General features: G+C 47.5%; 1 protein-coding gene across 4 annotated transcripts in view; it reads right to left on the bottom strand.

Annotated features, from left to right (window-relative positions):
* Positions 1-11,391, bottom strand: part of FMNL3 (formin like 3) — a 110,995-nt gene extending 99,604 nt beyond the window's left edge. For all 4 annotated transcript variants that reach the window (XR_012274409.1, XM_073663814.1, XM_073663813.1 and 1 more), the window contains exon 1: positions 11,090-11,391. Coding sequence is in view for 3 of the 4 variants with exons in the window: in XM_073663814.1 (XP_073519915.1) it covers positions 11,090-11,197 (108 nt within the window). In the remaining variant the exon portion in view is untranslated. The remainder of the gene's footprint in view (positions 1-11,089) is intronic.
* Positions 11,392-23,660: the final 12,269 nt, after the last annotated feature.

The following is a 23,660-nucleotide window of genomic DNA, read 5'->3' as shown; positions in this document are numbered from 1 at the left end:
TTTTAAAATGTAAAGATCAAATGCAGTTTTAGGTTAATGGTGGCAATGCATCTGTAAAAATAGGATGCAACATGGATTATCTTTATGGGATCTGATTTTATTTGCGCACCCATACACCTGAATAGGCGAGTCTCATCTGACATACGGAAGCGTATATGCACGCTGTGATTTTTTTTCGCAAGCAGATTCAGTCCGTGATAGAAAAAAAAAAAAAACAACCCTACAATCATCTGTAAAGCTCAATTGAATAACATTGGTCCTAGTGCTGTCCGTGTGAAGAGGAGTGATATAAAGCATTAAAGCCCCCATCACACTAAGCGAGATCGCTGCCGAGTCACAAGTTTTGTGACGCAACAGTGACCTCCGCGGCGATCTCGCCACGTTTGACACGTAGCAGCGACCAGGCCCCTGCTGTGAGATTGCTGGTCGTGTCGAAATGGCCTGGACCATTTTTTGATCGTTGAGGTCCCGCTGGGTAGCATGCATCGCTGTGTTTGACGCCTTACCAATGACCTCGTTGGCGACTCAGAAATGAAAAGTCGTCCCTCATCGAGATCTGAATCGTCAGAGTAGCTGCTATGTGACAGGGTCCCAACAACAGCCGACATCGTTATACAGGTTGCTACGGTTCACCGTATCATTGCTGTCCCTGCCAGGTCGTATCGTTGTCGGGATCGCTGTAGCGTCGCTAAGTGTGACGGTACCTTAAGACAGCATAAAAGGACTTATAACCAGTCTGCTGCCCTTTAAGAAGAGTGGACTGCCTGAAACTGGAGATTTTAAAAGATCACCTGTTGATAAAAGTGGTAACAAGGGTCTCTAATGCCCCCCCGCCCCCTTACCTCCCCAAAAGGACCCAAATGTCTAGCAAAAGTTGGCTGCAAACTTCTATGCAGAGTAGGGTCCCACAACCCTCCTCGCTATGAAAGAGGGAGAACTCGCTCTTAGCACTAATCCAGCGCGGCCGCATCCTTTACTAAGTGGTTACCAAATGGTTACTGCTTTAAAGGGGTTGTCCGGTACTTTAAAAAAAAATGGCAGTGTGTTTTAATGATAAATACAACCTTCTTTCTAATTACCTTGCGCGGCGCTATCGGTGGCCGCTCACAGGCATCAAGTGACCCCACGCTGACGTCACGACAAGTGAGGCGTGACTCAGCGCTGGGGTCCCTGCTTTTCCCATTGAATGAGGAGAGGGAGAGTGCGCGGTGGATGCCAGGTGTGACGCAGGGGAATAACCCCTCACCCACAACTCAGCAGCCACCGGTGGAACGCGGAAGAGGGACCCTCGGATGCAGCAGCAACTTGTTGTAACGTCAGAGGGTGTCAGCGCCGGATGCTGTGACCGGCCAGCGATAGCGCCGCTCACAGGCAGTATCAGCAGCGCAAGGTAATTAGAAAGGAGGTTGTATTTATCATTAAAACACACTGGCATTTTTTTTTTTAAAAAGTACCGGACAACCCCTTTAATAATTTTACTGTTTGCTAACAGATGATTAAATTATGTGGCAGCGCTGAATTAGTGCAAAGAGCGAGATCTCACACACAAGTTCTTCCTCCTTCACAGTGAGGAGGGCCGCGGGGGGACTGTGGGATTCCACTCTGCATGGAAGTTCTAAACCAACCTTTGTAGAAGGTCAGGGGGGCATTAGAAATCCTTTTGGCCACTTTTCTTATCAGGTGAGATTTAGTCTAAGGCTGCCCACTACTTTTTTAAATATAAAGGGCAGCCCCAGACTGGGGATAGGTACTCTTTAATGTGCGCTTACACCAGCCAATGTGGCGTTACACAACCGCTGATCAGTACCATGTTTGCTGGTCTGCAGTCATTAAATAGCTCTTTTAGGCAGGCAGACAGAGATTCAGATGTCTGCACAGAACGATGGGCTGCTGGGAAAGATGATCTTTTAGACAAACCAAAAGATCGTTTCACCTGACGAACGAGCGCTTTGATCCGTTCCTCGGGCGATCAGCAGCCTGTTTACACTGCACGATTTACAAGAAGTGCAATTTCCTAAGAACACTCATACTCGGTAATCAAGCTGTGTAATTTAACGTTAACATTTAAAACAGTGGACATCCCCTTTAACCTGCAGCACTATATAGAGTAATAACATACTAATATGGCTGACATAATCAGCGCATCAGCTACTATGGTACAATGCAATCACAGAGCTAGAGATGTAAAGAACAGAACAAAGTGAGTGATATTTTCCCGTCCGAGCTGATCACACCCTTTATATCCCTCAGCATTACGTGATCTACACTGAGAAAGAAGAATTTCCAGTAAGGATTATTATCAACTGGAAAAAAGAAATCTCTGTTTAGTCACTCCAAAATGTATAACCTCCAATTATATAACCCATGAGCTGAGAACACGGGCTGCTACTCCAAGACACATACTTTATGATCTATTTTGACAATGATACTCAGTTTTGGAGGACATACCCTATGTAATTATCCCAGGCAGGATGGCCAGTTTACATCTATCAACTGAAATAGATGCTATGAATAAAAGAAAGGTTAAGTATTCAATAAATCCATCCATAGAGGGGTGTATGCCCATACACATACTCCTCAACATTGAAATTGCAACATCAAAAAGCCAAAACCATGGAATGATGAAAATCACAATATCAATAGACATTTTAATGTCAGTGCGCATATTGCTTGTACTACTGTGAGCATACTGCATGGCCTAAAGGTGCTATATTGGCCTGCAGTGTCTCCGGAATGGTCTCCCATCGAGCACATCTGGGATTTCATTGGTCGCCAACTTCAAAAGTACCTGCCAGCAGTAGATCTTGATTATTTGTGTGCCCAAAACGTGTAGGGGCCATTACTCAGACAACCATCAATAACTACACTGATAGCAGCTAAGGCATGTAAGTGCGGGGATTTCTGTGTGTGGTGCTCATACTCAGTAATGAATAGAATAAGATGTTTTGAAAATGTCTTTCCCTTTTTCATCATTTGAATATTAGTAACATGTCTGTCCTGCGATTTCCATAATTCCTCAACTTTCCCTTCTTGGTGTTGCAACTTCAGTGTTGAGGAGAGTACATTAGATGGCCAAACCCTTGAGGCCTCCACCTCAACATGGCTCTTCTAGGCTTCGCATTGACTGATCGCTCAACACCAATACTCAAATAAGTTGTGCTACCAAGACCTTATCTGCGACTTGCTGTTCCAACAAGTATTTTTGAGCTGCTATTCAAGCTGCTAAAAGAGCCAAATCACAGATCCGGTGACCAAGAGACGACTGACAACCCCTACAGGTGGTGAGTGGTGACCCACCTCACTGGCAACCAACAGGTGTATGTTCCAATACGACAAGACAATATTGAAGCGTCGCGGCTCTAGAATGTGCTGAAGTTTCTACATTTTCATTGTAGGTGTGCCACATGTGAGCTGCAATCAGTCCGTTCTAACTCGTAATCCAGGACTCCCCTTTGGTATAACTACATGTTCCCACAAGCTTTGCCATGAGTAACTAATATTAGAAATTACAGAAAAAACATAATCCCCAAGTCAGTAAGATTGGGGTTTTGTTTGGCAGTCTTAATGAAGGAATGCTGGAGGAAAAGATGCGCCAAATTCATTAAGAGCATCTTACAACTTCCATGTGCCTCTGCCAGTTACGTCACTTCGGTCAGGGACTGGCGTTCATTTCTGGAGTAATTTACACCACTTTTGTGCTGTAAATTATGACTTTGTCAAACAGGCTTTGCCACACTCCGTCACAGCTCAGCCCACTTTTAAAAAAATCAGCCCACTTTTAAAAAAAAATGTGGGGTATGGGTAGGGTTAACCAAAACTGGGATAAAAATGTCAAAAATGTAAAAAAAAAGTTACCATTAGCTTCAAGGGAAGAACAATAAAGGAGAAAAGAAAGCTAATGGGTTAAAATTTCTCAACGATAATTTGAATTGTGGATATCTCGTTATAGGAAGTATTTCATTACAATTAATACTGCCAAGTGGCGCAACAAGGAAGGCAGAAGTTCCTTTTTCAAGAAATTCGAATTATAGTGATATTTCACCAACTGATATACTCATATATCACACACACCATAAAGGGAACCAGACAGCGTCCCCAGACCCCAAAACCACTACCATATGTATTTTATTGTCTTATTGATTTTTTTCATATGCAAAAAAATTTTTAGAACTTGGCCTCAGATATGCTAATTAGCGGATGTGACTATTCAAAGGGTGTTGTTTTCACCAGACTAGTCATAGCACTAATCGTGTTATCACCCCCGCGAGTGATGCGATTTGTAAGAACGGAGTCACTGCCGATTTTTTGCAAATCTCGGTCTCCCTGAAAATGCGCAGTAATCTACATGTACGCACCCGGCTTCATCGGAGGGAAGCAGCAGTGACGCAGGACTCAGCCGCCCATTACCACTGCCTCTCTGTACAGCTCTGGGCAGGTTGCGTCCTACGTCACCGCTGCTTCCCTGGCCATGCGCAGTGCTCCGATGAAGCCAGGTGTCTACACTCGGATTACTGCACAGTCACGGAGACAGATTCCCGAAGAATCAGTGTTCACATTGCTCTTGCAAACCACGTCACTCACGCCAATAGGAAGGTGATAACATTAGTAGTGAAAAGTTAAAGCCGTGGGGCGTTGTTTTCCCCAATCCAGTCACCCACTAATTAGCATATCACAGGCCAAGTTATAAAGTTTATTTTTGCCATATGATGAAATTAATAAGCCACTAATAGGTGCTTGTTAGGAAGGGTATAATGGTAGCAGTAAATACATGGTGGCCATTTGAAGCTGACATGTTCCTTTTAACTATTCAGCGAGACATGTACAGTAGTGTTCAAAATAATAGCAGAGTGTTCAAAAACATAAGTTAAGCACAAAATCTTTATACTAGTTTTTCTTTCCATACATTGGGAACATTGCACACTGATTTCTAATTAAAACATGGAGAAATGTATAGAATTTTTAACTACTTTACAGAAAATAACAAAAAATGAACATTGGGCTGTGCTAAAAAAAATAGCAGTGTCTGCATTTGTCTTTACAAACTCACAATATGTACTTTTTTTGAGGATTTAGCATTCCTGTGAATCACTTACCTAATATTTAGTTGTATACCCACAGTTTTTTTAGAACTGCTTCACATCTATGTTGCATAGAGTCAACCAACGTCTGGCACCTGTCAACTGTTATTCCAGCCCAGGATACTTTGACTACATCCCACAATATTTTGGCATTTGTCGGCTTTGCCTCAGAAACAGCATTTTTGATGTCACCCCACAAGTGTTCTATCGGATTAAGGTCCGGGGATTGGGCTGGCCACTCCATAACCTCAATTTTGTTGGACTGGAACCAAGATTTTGCTCATTTACTGGTGTGTTTAGGGTCGTTGTCTTGTTGAAACCCCCATTTCAAGGGCATATCCTCTTCAGCATAAGGCAATATGACCTCTTCAAGTATTTTAATATATGCAAACTCGTCCATGATCCGTGGTATGCGGTAAATAGGTCCGGCACCATAGTAAGAGAAACATGCCCATATCATGATGCTTGCACCACCATGCTTCACTGTCTTCAGAGTGTACTGTGGCTTGAATGCAGAGTTTGGGGGTCGTCTGATGAACTGTCTGCGGCCCTTGGACCCAAAAAGAACAATTTTACTTTCATCAGTCCACAAAATGTTTCTCCATTTCTCTTTAGGCCAGTTGATGTGTTCTTTGGCAAATTGTATCCGCTTCAGTACATGTCTTTTTTAACAGTGGGTCTCTGAGGGGACTTCTTACTAAGAGATTAGCTTCACACAGGCGTCTTCTAACTGTCACAGTACTCACAGGTAACTTGACACTGTCTTTGATCATCCTGGAGCTGATCATTGGCTGAGCCTTTGCCATTCTGGCTATTCTTCGATCCATTCAAATCGTAGTTTTCCATTTTCTTCCACGTCTCTCTGGTTTTGCTTTCCATTTTAAAGTATTGGAGATCATTTTAGCTGAACAGCCTATCATTGTCTGCACTTCTTTATAAGTTTTACCCTCTCCAATCAACTTTTTAATCAAAGTACGCTGTTCTTCTGAACAATGTCTCAAACGACTCATATTTCTCAGGTTGTCAAGGAGAAATGCATGTACAACATGTGCTCGCTTCACCCTTAAATAAGGGCCATTCACGTCTGCTTTTCTTGCACACCTGCCTTCCATCATGCATTCGTGTGCTGTCTGCTTCATACATAGCTATGCGATTCCAGCAATATTCTGTTTCACATGTAACAATAAGAAGCGAAGCACTACTCTTATCACGTGAGAAATCCCCTTAAAAATAAATATATAACATTCTGTCAAATGGGTAATTGAGAAATACCCACAATCTGACCAACTTCCTCTCTGTGGTTTAAAGGAAACTCCGATGAGATAGACAAGCGCTATAAGTTCTGTATCATCCTGACACCATCATCCATCCCTTCATACAAAGTAGCTTGTTGTTAACCCCACCACCCCAAAACTCAACACTTTCCCTGGACCAGGGATTTTAGCCACAGGGTAAGGAAAATATACTAAACCTTTGCCCCAGGTGAAGAAAAGCCAAGTGACACCTCTGCGAAAACTGCACATCCACACATGTACAAGCCTTAGACGCTGCGCCAATGCCTTATACTAGGAGTGGATTTTTTTTGTCAAAGTTGGTAATCATTTATTTTACGGAAATTCTCACGAGTACCACTGCACTATGGCTGAAATACTCAGCGGCTGTTAAAGGATGTAAAAAAAGTCATTTTCGTTGATGTACTCCAGCATACAGTCTATGAATGTGTAAGAAGAACCTGCCACAACACCTTGAAAAAAGTAATAAGGGGACCCTTAAGACTCCGTGCCGGCCACAAGATCTCCATACCAGGGAGCCAGAGGACCTTCATATGTGAGGGCAAGAAGGAGCCCTGAACTTCAGTGCCACCCACAGAACCCCCATAACTGGAAACACTTGAGGGGTGACGTCCCTGGGTGGATACGTGCATCCTCTGTGGATGTGGGCTAATGGAAAAAGCAAAGAGATATACTTGACTGTCATGGTCATTCTCATAGACATTGAATGGAGCGGCTACGCACATGCGAGACCACTCTCTATTTCGGCTTAATGCTTCAGTTCTAGTGATCAATGTTACAGTACTGGGGCCAAGTACAAGAGATAAATGTCCAATGAGGCACAATCCCTTTAATTTCTCCTACCACACATGGGTCAGAAAATGTATTACACATTACATTAGACTAATCTCAACTGAACCCGGCTCAGCCAACAGTCTAAAGGCCCCATACACATTAGACAAATGTTGATCGAATCCGCCAATACTGATGGGTTCAGACGCTAGTATAAATGTGTATGGGGGTGCCGGCTGACTGATGGTCAGGGAGATTTCGGTTGCACATGTCAGATTGGGGACTGCTGATCACATTGATCCCCCAGGGATAAACCACCAGCCAACATGTCAGCCGGCGGCTATCTCATGGAGAACATAGGAGTGCTCAGCCGAATGAGATCTCCTGTACATGGGAGTGTCAGACCAGATGGCTATCTGCTGAACGATCAGCTGCAGCACCATTCGGCCGACAGCCATACACTGTGTATGACCAGCTTAAGGCTCGGTTCACACTTATACAGTGCTCTATGCCAAACACTATGTTGGGGTTTCCATCAGAATTACTGTATTCTAACTGGAATCCAGACGGAGCCATTCACCTGAATGAAGTGGACACTAACCGGCCTCGGTCCTGGCAGTATTACTCTTTTTCAGACTTCAGTTGTCAGATGAATGTCTGGCCGACAACTAAAGTGTATGGTGGGCATAATACAAAACTCCCATGTGATTGTGACGTAGCCCGGAGAGAAACTCTCCTTCACATAAGAGACACCCAATGGTATGGGCCTCTATTCATATGCATCATGGCAGATACTGAAGTATTACTACCTACAGAGGAAGCAGTGAACAGGTTACTCGGCGTGAGCAGAGCATCTCCTGCGTTTTACATGGTCATTGCCAGCTTATTAGCCATTGTTCAGTAATCGTTCCGCCAGTCACTGCCCCTCCCTGCTGGAGGCCAGTCACTGCCCCTCCCTGCTGGAGACCAGTCACTGCCCCTCCCTGCTGGAGACATCAGACTTGAAGAATACACAGTAGTATCACTTCAGAATAGGATTACAACTGTACATCTCATGATACCATTAAGAGGGAAATTTTCTGAGCCTCCGACTCCCACATTACCATATACACCAGTATCGGCTGAGCATGCATATATATCCTATAAGAAAGCTGTGCAGCTGTCCAACACCCATAGCGCCACATACATCCTGGCAGACAACTGCAAGGTCACCCATTGTTAACACCCCCCTCTCATGAACTAGTAAGTGATCAGTTTAATCCTGCAATATTCCCATTTGCATGATATGTAGATTATAAGCAAAATCTTTCATGATTTGGAGATTTTTAGCCCTGGTGGACTAGAGGGTTGGCAGTGGAAAAGCGAAGACACTTCCATAAGGGAACTTTCACACAAGCACGGCATTTCTTAACACCATTTCATTTTGTATGTACCGGTAGTTTTTTATTACAAGTCCTTTATATTCCCCTTTTCTTTTGAATCCACTTCTGGCTCTAGATCAAAGTGTAACGGACTTTATCAGATAAAACGATGAGAGCTGAATAGCCGGGAAATTAATGTATTTTATCCCCACCAAAAAAATGATGCCAGAAAGTGGAGCATCACTTTAACAAGAAACCAATTACCAGTCACTAAGCAGTAAATTACGGAATCCTAAATCTCTGGAAAGATTAAGATGGGCAATCCGGGATAATCTGTGATGGCCTCATGTCAGCCGACCCCCATGAAGTACTTGAAAACTCTAATCTGTCTACATTAGAAGGAAACAGTCAGAAGTGAGCCCCAGCTACTAATACAGGGCACCAGGGTGGGGGTCCGCAGGTAGAGAACTGACAGTCTTCTGCCTCATAACAAATAGCTGTCTATTGGAGCGGCCTTGTAGCACGCCCCCTCTATAGAGTTATGCACAAATTCCTCAAATCCCAAAAGAGACTTCAGCCGAGCAAGGGAAAAAAAAAAAGGAGGAGAGAGACGGCCCTGAGCGAGATCCCAAGACCTAAACACACAGCCAGAGAAAGCTAACCAAAGCCAGGAGCACAACGAAGACCCCAGACAGGACTAACGCCCGCAACAAGGAGACACGAGCCCCAGGGCCAGGACCCCGCACCGCCACCATCATCATACAAGCTCCACATCACAGGGCCAGGCTATGGGGCAGGCGGAGAACTGCCCTCACATCTGTACGGGCAGGGGGCGCACGGCGTACAACAGGCCATCAAGGCTTAGGTCACATTAGCTCACAGTACTGGTGGTTTGCTCTTCCATGTGACAAGACGTCACATTCTGCTAGATGCCCACAGGCAGGTGTGAACCGTCCCAAGCACAGGAGACATCAGGGCAGTCGCCATCAGGACGGTCGCCAGAACATTTCAGGAAAATGTCTGATATCAAACTCTGACCTTTCAAGATTCAACAACATGGCAGCTGTGCAACCAAATAAACACCTGTAATTTGTCCCCACACGTGTCACAGCAGACCCTCAGCCCTCACCAAGGGCATCGCCAACCAGTCAGCCCTCACCCCAAGCATCGCCAACGAGTCAACCCTCAATCTGGGCACCGCCAGCCTTCACCACGGGCATCGCCAGCCAGTCAGCCCCCACACTGGGCATCGCCAGCCAGTCAACCCTCAATCTGGGCATCGCCAGCCAGTCAACCCTCAATCCGGGCATCGCCAACCAGTCAGAACTCACCACGGGCATCGCCAACCAGTCAGAACTCACCACGGGCATCGCTAACGAGTCAACCCTCAATCCGGGCATCGCCAAGCAGTCAGCCCTCATCCTGGGCATCGCCAACCAGTCAGCCCTCACCACGGTCATCACCAAGCACTCAGCCCTCACCCTGGGCATCACCAACCAGTCAGCCCTCACCCCAAGCATCGCCAATGAGTCAACCCTCAATCTGGGCACCGCCAGCCTTCACCACGGGCATAACCAACCAGTCAGAACTCACCACGGGCATCGCCAGACAGTCAGCCCTCACCACGGGCATCGCCAGCCAGTCAGCCCCCACACTGGGCATCGCCAGCCAGTCAACCCTCAATCTGGGCATCGCCAGCCAGTCAACCCTCAATCCGGGCATCGCCAACCAGTCAGAACTCACCACGGGCATCGCCAACCAGTCAGAACTCACCACGGGCATCGCTAACGAGTCAACCCTCAATCCGGGCATCGCCAAGCAGTCAGCCCTCATCCTGGGCATCGCCAACCAGTCAGCCCTCACCACGGTCATCACCAAGCACTCAGCCCTCACCCTGGGCATCACCAACCAGTCAGCCCTCACCCCAAGCATCGCCAATGAGTCAACCCTCAATCTGGGCACCGCCAGCCTTCACCACGGGCATAACCAACCAGTCAGAACTCACCACGGGCATCGCCAGACAGTCAGCCCTCACCACGGGCATCGCCAGCCAGTCAGCCCTCACCCCAGGCATCGCCAACGAGTCAAACCTCAATCTGGGCACCGCCAGCCTTCACCACGGGCATAACTAACCAGTCAGAACTCACCACGGGCATCGCCAGACAGTCAGCCCTCACCACGGGCATCGCCAGCCAGCCAGCCCTCACCCCAGGCATCGCCAACGAGTCAAACCTCAATCCGGGCATCGCCAGCCAGTCAGCCTTCACCACGGGCATCGCCAGCCAGTCAGCCATCACCCTGGGCATCGCCAACCAGTCAGCCCTCACCCTGGGCATCGCCAACCAGTCAGCCCTCACCACGGTCATCACCAAGCACTCAGCCCCAAACTCCTGGCTAGCTACAGTAAGCTCCCACTAGTGCCTGTGTGAGCCTCCATATAAGATGTCCGGGTGCAGCTCCCCTTCCTCCATCACCCCACACCCCGGACACCCCGGCAGGCACTGCCCCCGTGTGCACCGATCACAGCGGACAAGTCCCGTCTATTGTTCCGTCTCCGTCTACATAGGAAAGTCACTTCACAACTTACCAAGACCAGTGCGAATCTCTCCTCCAGCTCCCCCGGGTCCGGCATCGGAACTTTCAGGGGTAATAAGGGGGTTCCCGGGACTCCCCCCGCACTCTCCGCGTTGCCCATGTTCGGGACCCCGGTAATCTGCACCCCAAAGCCGGGTGTCCCCTTTTTCCTGTGCGCGCCCCCGCTACACCAACATAAAGTCCCCGGGACCCATCCTTTGTACTAGAGAGTCCCGCCTCGCAGCCCACACTATGCTCAGCTCCATTCACCCGGCCGCACACTCTAAGCCCCGCCCCTCATCCCTGCAGCCATTGGTGCTCTGCCTGATGCTCCGGGCTCTCATTGGAGCAGAGGCTGTTTGTGGAATTTCAGTCACACAGCGCCCTCTACTGTAAGATGCAACAGTTGTTTCTGAGTAAACTTTTACAACCTATGTAATGTATAGTATGGACGGACGCGGTCCTGCGTCTGCTGACGTCACCAGTGTAATCAGCGTGTTGTGACATCATGCACCAAGCACAGGGTAAAACAATGATTTATAAAGAAAGACAAAAAACAAGACAATAAACCATGGCTGAAAACAGCAAGGTCTGACTATAGCCCGAAGTAGCAATGCCGCCCAATATGCTCTGCTTATACTGTACGTCTGTACTGAGTCTTATGTGACATCACCTACTAAAGTCAGTGAGTGATGTCAGACATTGTGGCCACAGATCCAGCAGGGTTCAGGAGGCGACTGCAGCGATGAGTGGGCGTCCAGCTGAGGGCACCGATACCAGGACAGAGCAGATACTGGAGACGCGTTGTGTGCACATACACATACACATTGTATGCAGTCACTCACACATCTGCACACAATAATCACCTAAGTATGAATGGAGAAATGCATAGAAAAGACCACTCTAAATAAAATGCATATGAAAGACCACTTCACCTCAGAGACTGCAATGGAGCCACAGCAAAGCCAGTCAGGAATGTTATCACCAGTGAAGGGGTCACAGTGACGAATCAGCGCTGCGGCCCCCCATCCTCAGGGTCAGGGGACATCCCAGATGTCAGATCCAATATATCATCATGTTATATACAGGTAGGGGCGTACATAAACTTCATGGGGCCCCATAGAAAAAGTTTTAATTGGCCCCCCTCTAAAATAAATGTATGTATATGAGATTCTGGAGGTGGTCAATATGGCGGATTTCAGGTTGAAGCTTCCTCCATCTCTTCGAATCCCTAACATCTTCCACAGATCTTAGTTGAAGGAGTTTGTCCCTTTGATTTTTATCTCCCTCATTCCCTCCTCCTCCGGTTTCTTTCGATTGCAGTTTAGAGTATCAGGTACAGAAAATCGTAGATTCTCAGAAGGTGCAAAGTTCCTTCCAGCACCTCATCCATTGGAAGCTTGGGCTGATAAATGGCAAATGAGCTTTAATGGAGATAAATGTAAGGTAATGCACTTGGGCAGAGGAAATAAAATGTATAATTATATGCTTAATTGTAAAACACTGGGCAAAACTGTCACTGAAAAAGACCTGGGTGTATTGGTGGACGACAAGCTCACGTTTAGTGGCCAGTGTCAGGCTGCTGCTGCAAAGGCAAATAAAATAATGGGATGCATTAAAAGAGGCATAGATGCTCATGATGAGAACATAATTTTACCTCTATACAAGTCACTAGTGCGACCACACTTAGAATACTGTGTACAGTTCTGGTCTCCGGTGTATAAGAAAGACATAGCTGAACTAGAGCAGGTGCAGAGAAGAGCGACCAAGGTTATTAGAGGACTGGGGGGTCTGCAATACCAAGACAGGTTATTACACTTAGGGTTATTTACTGTGGAAAAAAGAAGGCTTAGGGGTGATCTTATTACTATGTACAAGTATATGAGGGGACAGTACAAAGACCTTTCTACTGATCTTTTTACTCTGAGGCCAGAGACGGGGACAAGGGGGCATCTTCTACGTCTGGAGGAAAGAAGGTTTAATCATAATCACAGACGGGGATTCTTTACTGTAAGAGCAGTGAGACTATGGAACTCTCTGCCGCATGATGTTGTAATGAGTGATTCACTATTAAAATGTAAGAAGGGCATGGATGCCTTTCTTGAAAAGTATAATATTACAGGTTATCTATACTAGATTCCTTGATAGGGCGTTGATCCAGGGAACTAGTCTGATTGTCGTATGGAGTCGGGAAGGAATTTTTTTCCCCAATGTGGAGCTTAGTGTTTGCCACATGGGTTTTTTTGCCTTCCTCTGGATCAACAAGTTAGGCTATGGGTTGGACTAGATGGACTTAGTCTTCCTTCAACCTTAAAAACTATGTTACTATGTTACTATGGATACAGACCGGAGGAGAGATCCTGGGTTCCAGCTCGAGACGTGAAGGCCGATCACCTGATCAGGGTCTTCCATTCCAGATTTCCTGGGAAACCTGGGGGTCCGGTGGCCCCCCTAGAAGGGAGGGTACATTCATGATTCCTCCTCTCACAGTGTCCTAAGTTCGCTGTGAGTGACAGTTCAGCCGCCCTATAGGATAAGGGGTCTGCTGAGCTGTCAGTATTGTGAATTACAGCTCACCTGTTCAATCTGGCCGGGCCTGTGGGGTTCCCTCCAGGTGTCGTCTGTTCTGAGTGATTTCCTGCTTATTTAACTGTCTGGCAGTGATTAGAACATTGCCAGTCGTAGCTTTGCTCAAGTCGTGTGTATTTGCTCTGAGTTCTTATATTCTAATCTTTGTTGCCAACCTTGGATTTGCCTTTGACCATCCATTTGCCTAGCCCCTTTGTCATGATCTGCTACCTTCTTGAAATTCTTACCCCATACTGTGACCTGATTACACCTTTTTCTCACACCTCTGTTTATGATGTACCTTCCTGGCTTTTGACCTCAGACTCCTTGACTTTCCCAACTCATGGCTTGTCTGTAAGAAGTCAATCAGCGTCACATTACAACTGGCCTATATATTTGTCTTTTTGGCCAGTATGGAACCTGTTCAGATGCTTTGCGACCAGGTGGCGAATCTTGAATCTTTGCAATAGCAGTTGCAGGGTCAGATATTTTGTTTGATGAAGACTTTCTATAGCTCTCCACTGCCACCAGTGGCTGTGACGTCTGTATCTTCAGATATACAGTTGGTCTCTCCTGAGCCTGTAGTGGCCCTCATTGATAATTTTTCAGGGGAGATACAACAGTTTAGGGTGTTCAGGGAAAGCTGTAGGTGTAACAGAGTTAGTGGTGGAACTACTGTGCCAAGAACCGAGGAGAGCTTGGAGGGGCGTGACTAGGTGTCTCACCAAGTCCATCCTCAGACACACGGCGACTGACAATACTGCGATCCAAGGAGAGATGAGGGAGGCGGAACCAGGTGCTACACCAGGACTGACCTTGGGTGGATTGCAGCTGACCCCCAAGTGACAGGTGGCAGAAATGGCCAGGAATGGTAGACTTGGCAAGCACAGGCGGGCATGGCTGATAGACAGGTAGGCGGGCAGGCACGGCTAATAGACAAGCAGGCACAGGCGGGCACGGCTGATAGGCAGGTGGGCACGGCTGATAGGTAGGCGGGCATGGCTGATGGACAGGCTGGCGAACACGGCTGATGGACAGGCAGGCACAAGCGGGCACAGCTGCTAGACAGGCAGGCGGGCATGGCTGTTGGACAGGCAGGTGGGCAAGGCTGATGTGTAGGCTGACTGGCACGGCTGATGTGTAGGCAGGCTGGCACGGCTGATGGACAGGCATGCGGGCACGGCTGATAGACAGGCAGGTATTCTGGATACGAGCACTGGGACCTGAGAACTAACAAGCATGTTAGTGACAAACATTCAACATGTCACAGGCACCTCCCATCAGGTGGAGGTGCTTTAAATAATCAGTGTCTCTGCGCTGTCCCTTTAAGAAGATGGGACCACGTGCGCCCTAAGCACAGTGCCCGAGTGCCCCTAGGGAACTGCTCGCAGTGCGCGCACCACGGGCATCAGCATCCAAACCAGTAATTGCAGGACGGGGGCCGCGGCAGTGAGTGTGTCGGCGTCTCTATCGGGGGAGGGAGACAGAAGGCAGAGATGCCGGTGCTACAGTCCCCCCCCCCCCTTTTTCAAACCCGCAAGAAATTTATCCAGGAGGAGATAGGCATGGATGTTCTCCTTAGGTTCCCAAGACCTCTCCTCAGGACTAAACCCCTTCCAATCCACAAGAAAAAAGTTTTTTCCTCTTACCCTCTTGATGGCCTGAATGTTCTCAAAAATGTCCTCAGTGCTGACTGGAGCAGGAGTGATGCCAGGATCTTTGAAAAAAAGACTGAGGACAACAGGCTTGTGGAGAGACACATGAAAAGAATTGGGAAGCCACAGAAAGGCCGGGAGTCTGAGCTTGTAGATTAATCGGTTTCAGAACCTCAAACTGACTGATGAAACGAGGACCCAGTTTATAGGATGGTACCTTGAGTCGGACATATTTAGACGACAGCCAGACCTTGTCCCCAGTACAAAACAGAGGCGAATCCAGACGTCTCTTGACTATATGTCTTTTTATCCGTTCTGAGGTTTTCAGTAATGAGGACTTGGTGTCCTCCCAGATCTTCGAAAAATCCTTGACGAGGGATTCAGGAGCACGAATCTCAGAAGAAGTAGGAACAGGGAATGGAATATTGAGATGTTGACTGTAGACTACAAAAATGGAGATTTGGCAGAGGATTCACTCACATGGTTGTTATATGAGAATTCGGCTCAAGGCAGGAGTTCGGCACAATCACTGTGGTGGGCATTGACGAAGTCCGCAAGAAGTTAGTCAGGATCTGATTGACCCGCTCTACCTGGCCATTGAATTGAGAATGGTAGGCCAAAGAAAAATCAAGAGTGACATTTAGTAATTTGCAGGTGGCCCTCCAGAAGCGGGAAGTAAACTGGACGCCTTTATCCGAGACAATATGAAGCAGTAGACCATGGAGACAGAAAATATGAAGAATAAACTTCTCCGCAAGCACAGGAGCAGTTGGACACCGGACAGTGGAGTGAAATTGGCTATCTTGGAGAAGCGATCCACAACCATCCAAATGACGGTACATCCAGTCGATACTGGAAGATCCGTGATGAAATCCATTGCAATATGCTGCCAGAGAGCAGATGGTACGGGCAATGGAAGTAGCCGACCAGTCGGAAGCTGTTTCATGGTTTTGTTCTGGGCACAAGAGGGACAAGCTGAGACGAAATCCGCAGTATCCCTGCACAGGGCCGGCCACCAATAATGTTAGGAGATGAGGAGAGCCGTTTTCTTCTGTCTGGCATGGCCTGCCAGCTTCAACAAGTGACCCCCACAGCAACACCCGCTATCTATTTGGTTCAGCCACATACGTCTTTCCGGAAGGGAGTCAAGACAAATCCAACGGAGCGACAGTAAGGATTTTGGAGGATCAATGATGTGTTGAGGTTCCTCCTCCTGGTCGGAAGCCTGGAAGGATCTAGAGAGGGCGTCCGCCTTGATGTTCTTATCTGTCAGCCAAAAATAGAGAGTGAAGTTGAAGCGGGCAAAGAACAAAGACCACCTGGTCTGACGTGGATTAAGCTGTTGTGCTGACTGCAGATAGGCTATATTCTTGAGGTCCGTGTAGATAACCACCGGATATATAGCCCCCTCCAGCAAGAATCGCCACTCCTCCAGCGCCAGTTTTATCGCAAGCAGTTCCGGGTCTCCAATTGAGTAATTGCGTTCTGGAGCAGAGAAGATATTAGAAAAGAAACCACAAGTCACCATGCGGCCAGATGAGGACTTCTGGGTAAGAACGGCTCTGGCCCCTGAGGAAGAATCATCCACCTCCAGAAAGAACTTATTATTATTGTCTGGATGATGCAGCACAGGAGCAGATGAGAAGGCCTGCTTTAAAGATACAAAGGCACTTTCAGCCTCTGGGGTTAGGATTGGCCCCCTTGGGGGTCAGGGTTGAGATTGGAGCAGTACGGGAAGAGAAATGGGGGATGAACTGGCAGTAGTAGTTTGTGAATTCGTCTGGATGGGGCCACTTCAGGACAGCGTACACTTTTTCGGGATCCATTTTCAGACTGGTCTCTGAGATTATGTATCCAAGAAAAGGAAGCGAAGTGTGCTCAAAAATGCAATTTTCATATTTGGCGTACAGATGGTTTGTTCCTTAGCCTCTGCAGAACATGGCGAACATCTCTTCGGTGTGAAAGCAGATCGGGGGAGAACACCAAGATATCGTCCAAGTACACTACTACACATGTGTAGAGAAGATCCCAGAAGATGTCGCTCACCAGTTCTTGAAAGACTACAGGTGCGTTGCAAAGTCCAAATGGCATAACCAGATACTTGTAGTGGCCATCATGGCTATTAAAGTCTGTTTTCCATTCATCTCCCTGGCGAATTCGGATCAGGTTGTACGCCCCTCGAAGGTCGAGTTTCATGAAGACTCTGGAACCTTTAAAGCGATCCAACAGCTCGGAGATGAGAGGCAGAGGATATTTATTTTTTATTGTTATTTGATTTAGTCCCCTATAGTCGATACAGGGTCAAAGTGAACCGTCCTTCTTCTTTACAAAGAAGAATCCTGCTCCAGCCGAGGAGGGAGATTTCTGGATAAATCCTCTAGCAAGATTCTCTTTAATATATTCGTACATGACTCGGGTCTCGGCCTGCGACCGGGGGTAGATTCAACCTCGTGCAGGGATGCGCCTGGAAGGAGATTGATAGGACAGTAATACAACCTATGAGGTGGTAGTGTCTCAGGTTTCTTCTTGTCAAAGACGTCGGCGTACGTCCAACATGGTGCAGGTAAGCCAGGTAGGTTAGATGGAGAAGCCGGGGATCGAGCCGGACAGATGGGGACCAGGCAGGTTTCGTGACATTCCTGTCCCCAACGGAGTACTTCTCCAGATCTCCAGTCCAGGACAAGCTCGTGTCTCCACATATTAGTTCATAAAAAAAATTAACACTGGCACCACTGCACCTGCACAATCTCTGATTCAGCAGATCAAACACCTCTCCCTTGTGAACCGGGTGCTTCGCTTGAAAACAGAGCCCAGGCACATAATATAAAAGAATATAGCGTGCACTCACTAGTAGATAAACATTTCTTCTTTATTTCATCACTTTAAAACAGCAAGGCAGGGAGTCAGTGGAACACTTAACCCCTTTACAGCCTGGGGCGTAATAGTACGCACCAGGCTGTCACCCCCTGTCCAGCGCGGGCTCCGGCGCTGAGCCCACACTGAACCGGGCACATGACAGCTGATTCTTACAGCTGACATGTGCCCGCAACAGCAGCAGGTGAAATCGCGATCCACCCGCGGCTGTTAACATGTTAAATGCCGCTGTCAATCTCTGACAGCGGCATTTAACATCGCCGCGCCGGAAGTGGGTCACTTACCCCGCCCATCGATGACCCCGTCACGTGATCGCGGGTCACTGATGGGTGGGCATGACAACCCTGGGTCTGCAGCAGACTCCAGTGGTTGTTATGTGCTGATCGCTATGAGCGCCACCTAATGGTCGGCGCTCATAGCACAGGACCATTTCTGCTACATAGAGGTGATCTTCTCATCACCTATATGTAGCAGAGGCGATCAGACAAGTGCTGCTTGTAGTCTCCTATGGAGACTATAGAAGCAAGCAAAAAGTGAAAAAGAAAAGTTTTTAAAAATATTAAAAAAATATAAAAGTTTAAATCACCCCCCTTTCGCCCCATTCAAAATAAAATAATAACAAAAACCATATACACATATTTGGTATCGCCATGTTCAAAATCGCCTGATCTATCAATATAAAAAAAGAATTAATCTGATCGGTAAACGGCGTAACGAGAAAAAAATTCTAAACGCCAGAATTATGTTTTTTGGTCGCCACAACATTGCAATAAAATGCAATAACTGTTGATAAAAACATTGTACCTACCCCAAAAGGGTATCAATAAAAATGTCAGCCTGGCGTGCAAAAAATAAGCCATCACCCGGCCCCAGATATCGAAAAATGGAGACGCTACGGGTCTTAGAAAATAGCGCCATTTTTTTTTTTTTAGCAAACTTTGGAATTTTTTTTCACCACTTAAATAAAAAAGAACCTATACATGTTTTGTGTCTACGAACTCGTAATGACCTGGAGAATAATAATGGCAGGTCAGATTTAGCATTCAGTGAACGTGGTAAAAAAAAATGTAAAAAAAACATCTGTGGTATTTTACTTTTTTTGCAATTTCACCACACTTGGATTTTTTTTTCCTGTTTTCCCGTACACGATATGGTAAAACCAGTAATGTAGTTCAAAAGTACAACTCATCCCGCAAAAAATAGCCCTCAAACGGCCATATTGGCCAAAAAATAAAAACGCTATGGCTCTGAGAACAAGGGGAGCAAAAAACGAAAATGCAAAAAGGGAAAATCCCAGGGTTGCGAAGGGATTAATAGAAAACGACGGTCGTTTCGCAAGTATAAGCGCTTCAACAGGTCACTGCACGCAGGGGAAATGACGGAGGTGAGTTTATAGCTCCTGTACATGACGCGCCCCCTGGGCCGTGGGGTACTCGGCAGCCGGGCCTCTGGTTGCTGGGGGATATCACGGTAGCTGGCCTGGTCCGTGACCCAGGGCGGTCAGTAAAAAGGGGCTTTTCTATTTATGTGGGGTTTTTGGAATAGTGTTCATGACGCCACCTGTGGATTGCGGCTAAAGGGTGCCGCTGCTGCGGAGCAGTCCTCTGGAGCTGGTGTTACGGCAGCAGGGATGGTGTGGCTCTCCACAGGTAGAGCTAGCTCCAGGGCAGTGTAGGAAGTGTAGGTTGCGCTGGGCGTTGTAGTGCCGTGAGGGAGAGATGGCGCAGATGAAAGAAGGGACGGAGGCAGTGCGGTGCAGTCATCCGAGTTTTTACTCACAGTTCTTATGACAGTTCCACTGGTGCACTGTACAGGTGTCAGCCTCCCACGTCGCGCTGCGTTCACCAGGCCGGGGTTCAGCACTTCCTCAGGCAGATCAGGAGTACCTGGCAGAACCCCACTTTCTCGTGTTCCTAACTAGACCGTCTTCACGCTGGGTCTTTCTCCCTCCAGCCCTGCGCTTCTCACTCTCAATCCCGCTCGGGTGCTCTGAAGTCCCTCCTGTCTCGTCGGAGTTCCCGGACCTGCTTAACCCTCACGGGGATTAGAATGAGGTTTCAGCAACTGGCTTCTTAGAATGGAGCCTACTCCTCTGCTCCCCACCTGGGCCTCTAGGACTGGGCCCTACTCGTGGAGCAGAGCTCCTAAAGAGACTCTGCTCCCTGACTGTTCTCCACGGACTGCCCTGCCACCCTAAGATGGCTTCCCTTTTTATACCTCACTCTATAGTGCTCCCTCAAACTGCTTTCTCCACCCACACCCACTACTGGTTCCCCCTACCTTTGGGTTCCCCCCACTCCAGCCAGGGACAGGGCTCAGCAGCTGCGCTCTGCATGTTGCCCCTCCGGCCAGCCTGGAGCAGTGTAGTGTTGGATGCAGGTGTTGAGGTTCCGGGCAGCACTCCCTCCTTACCTGAGAGAAGGAGACACCACACCACTGGGTGAGGTGCAGTACCTCTGTGGCGACTGAACCCTCAGGGGCGCCACATACACGCCTCTTGTTCTCTATGACCAATGAATGGCAAGAAACCCTGTAACACTTGAACTGGATAGAATGCTTATTAAAAAACACTTTGAATAAAAACACATTACATATAGTAAATACAACAATGACCATTATTACAAAAAGACCAACATTTCGATTCTGTCATTGAAACCTATGGGACCCTGAGCACGTGTGCGCAGGATCCATCAAGCTTCTCTTTGAAGCAGGAGTCTATGCAGATCTCCTCCTTGTGCTGGTAAGGATACCTGTTCTAGACCAGCAAAACGCAACACATGTGGATCTCCAGCATGGGAATCCCACATGTGTTGAATCAATCTCTGTGCACCCTTTTTGGTTTGGATCGATTTGAAATGTTCACGTAATCTAATTAGTGTTGAGCGAGTATGTTCTGTCCAAGTACGCTCGGGCCGAGCTCCGAGTATTTATAGCTGTTCGGTGATATGTTTGAATCGCTCCCGTGTGCATGATTTGCAACTGTTTGACAGTTTTATTACATGTGAGGAATGTGTAAGAAATAGACATTTGTGGCGCCCAGCTGCGCTTGGTACCACAGATCCTAGAAGGATGCATTAATGGAATCCTCCACAAGAGGCCCCCATAAACATTCACACATCTCTACCTTCCACCTCAGACTAGCAGAGGGAGCCCGTTAGGGATATAAATAGGGAAGGTAGAGATAGGCAGCGGAGTTCCTCTGAAGAGTTCCTGCAGTAGAGAAGCCTGAGAGAGGTCTGTCTGCAGTGGAGCTCAGTCTAGTTTAGAGAACTCAGTTAGAGCTCAAGGTGTGCCGGCGCCATAAGATCGGTGAAGAGCGGCAAGCTGCCGTTAGTGCGAGTAGCCTAGTGAGGGCCCGAGCGTGGCCGAAGGCGAGTGGAAAGTGAGTAGCAGTGGGGGCAGAGGAGCTTACCCAGCTCACCCCGAAACATATACCGGACACCGGGTCCGAGCTTACCGGGATCTCTACGACCCAGTAAGGCATAACCGGAATCCCTGGAGAACTACAGGTCCCATGTTCACCAGAGAGCTGATACGTAAGAGAGTCAGGAGACACATAGGCCCCGTAAACTGGGAGCGTGCACTCCAAGAGAAGGCCCTACCACAACGTCAGCCGGTGCAGGACAGAGATAAAGTTAGGCCTAGCTCCAGGCAGGTCAGAAACTTATTATGCGGAGGCAAGAAACAGGGGGCCCTACACCCGCTCATTGGGGAGGATCCTGATATGCACCCTTCACCCTACAGTGCTCCGGGATGTGCCTGAACTACCACCAGTAAAAGGTACTGAAGTGACTACCGTGTTCGTCCCCGTTCTTGCTCTGACCCGGCTGGGTCTCGCCTGTCCTGCATCCCCCTCTCCGTACGCTGTCCTGAGGCCTAGTTCCACCTGTGGGGAGCTATATCATCGAGCTGCCTTATCACCGGCCTCAGTGGACTGCCGCAGCGCTGGTGATTCTCACCAGAAACCACAGGTGGCGTCATTAACTTTCATAAAATTAACAAACATTCCCCTTTTAAAAGCTGACCCCAGGGTACGGGCCCGGGAGCCGACCACCGCGACATCCCCAAAGGCCAGGCAAAGGCCCGGGTACCGAGTCGTCCCCATCCCACTGGGCTAGTCACATTCCTCACATGTAATAAAACTGTCAAACAGTTGCAAATCATGCACACGGGAGCGATTCAACCATATCACCGAGCAGCTATAAATACTCGGAGCTCGGCCCGAGCATACTTGGCGAAAGGGTTAATAGAACATACTCGCCCAACACTAAATCTAATGAACATAGGACGAATAGTTTTTCCCACATAAAAAAGCCAACAAGAAATGAAATCTCGTACTTTGAGGCAAATGTCACCTATTTTAAGAACCTTATCTGTAAGGTGAAACTGACAAAAATTACAATGGCCACACCTGTAATTCCCTCTTAATATGTTTCTCTGTAACCAATTTTTAGAGGAACCTTTTAGTCTGTTATGAACCAAAATATCTTTCAAATTATTGCTCCGCCTACATGAGATTAAAGGGCCTCGTGCTATGTCTTCTGTTAAAGTGGCATCCTGTTCTAAAATGTGCCAGTTTTTATGGATAGCTGATCTTATTTGATTTTTCCATGGCACTGAACTTCAAATTAAATATACATTTTTTCTCTCTTGTTCTGTTTCTATTATGACCTGCCCGCAAAAGATCCCTCTGGTAGTCTCTTGCTTCAAATTTTTTTCTCAAGTCCTCTGCTTGTGAATTAAACCGATTTTCGTTAGAGTTTATTCGTCTGAGCCTAAGAAATTGGCTATATGGTAAAGAATTTTTAATATACACAGGATGATCACTCCTATAATGAAGCAGAGAATTTGTGAAAGAAGGCTTCCTAAAGACCTCTGTAACAATGGTGTTGTCTACTATGTTTATTTTAACATCTAGAAATTCCAGGGAGTCACCCCCAAAAACAAAGACCGGGGGTAGATTCAACCTCGTGGAGGGGATGCGCCTGGAAGGAGATTGATAGGACAGTAATACGACCTATGAGGTGGTAGTGTCTCAGTCGTCTTCTTGTCAAAGACGTCGGCGTACGTCCAACATGGTGCAGGTAAGCCAGGTAGGTTAGATGGAGAAGCCAAGGATCCAGCTGGACGAATGGGGACCAGGCAGATTTCATGGCATTCCTGTCCCCAACGGAGTACTTCTCCAGATCTCCAGTCCAGGAAACTGCCATGGCAAACCTAATAGCAGAGGGTGAGACAGACCTGACAGCACATAGAGAAGAATCTTCAAAGTGTGTAGCATCCCTACCAGAAGTTCCACGGGCTCGGTAACAAACTGGATGGTTTCGGAAAGAGGCTTTCCCTCCACCTATGAAACCACCAACGGATCCTGTAGATGTCGGATCAGGATTTTATACCGCTCGACAATTGCCTGTTGGATGAGATTGCTTGCGGAATCGGAGTCCAGGTAGGTTGACTCAAAAAATGAAAGTTGCTGCAGGAGACCAA

Source organism: Phyllobates terribilis, unplaced genomic scaffold (genome assembly GCF_046119375.1).
Source record: "Phyllobates terribilis strain yellow unplaced genomic scaffold, ASM4611937v1 Scaffold_2__4_contigs__length_985480577, whole genome shotgun sequence".
NCBI lineage: Eukaryota > Metazoa > Chordata > Amphibia > Anura > Dendrobatidae > Phyllobates > Phyllobates terribilis.
Note: the sequence above shows the minus strand (reverse complement) of the source record. Positions and strands in the feature narration are given on the sequence as shown.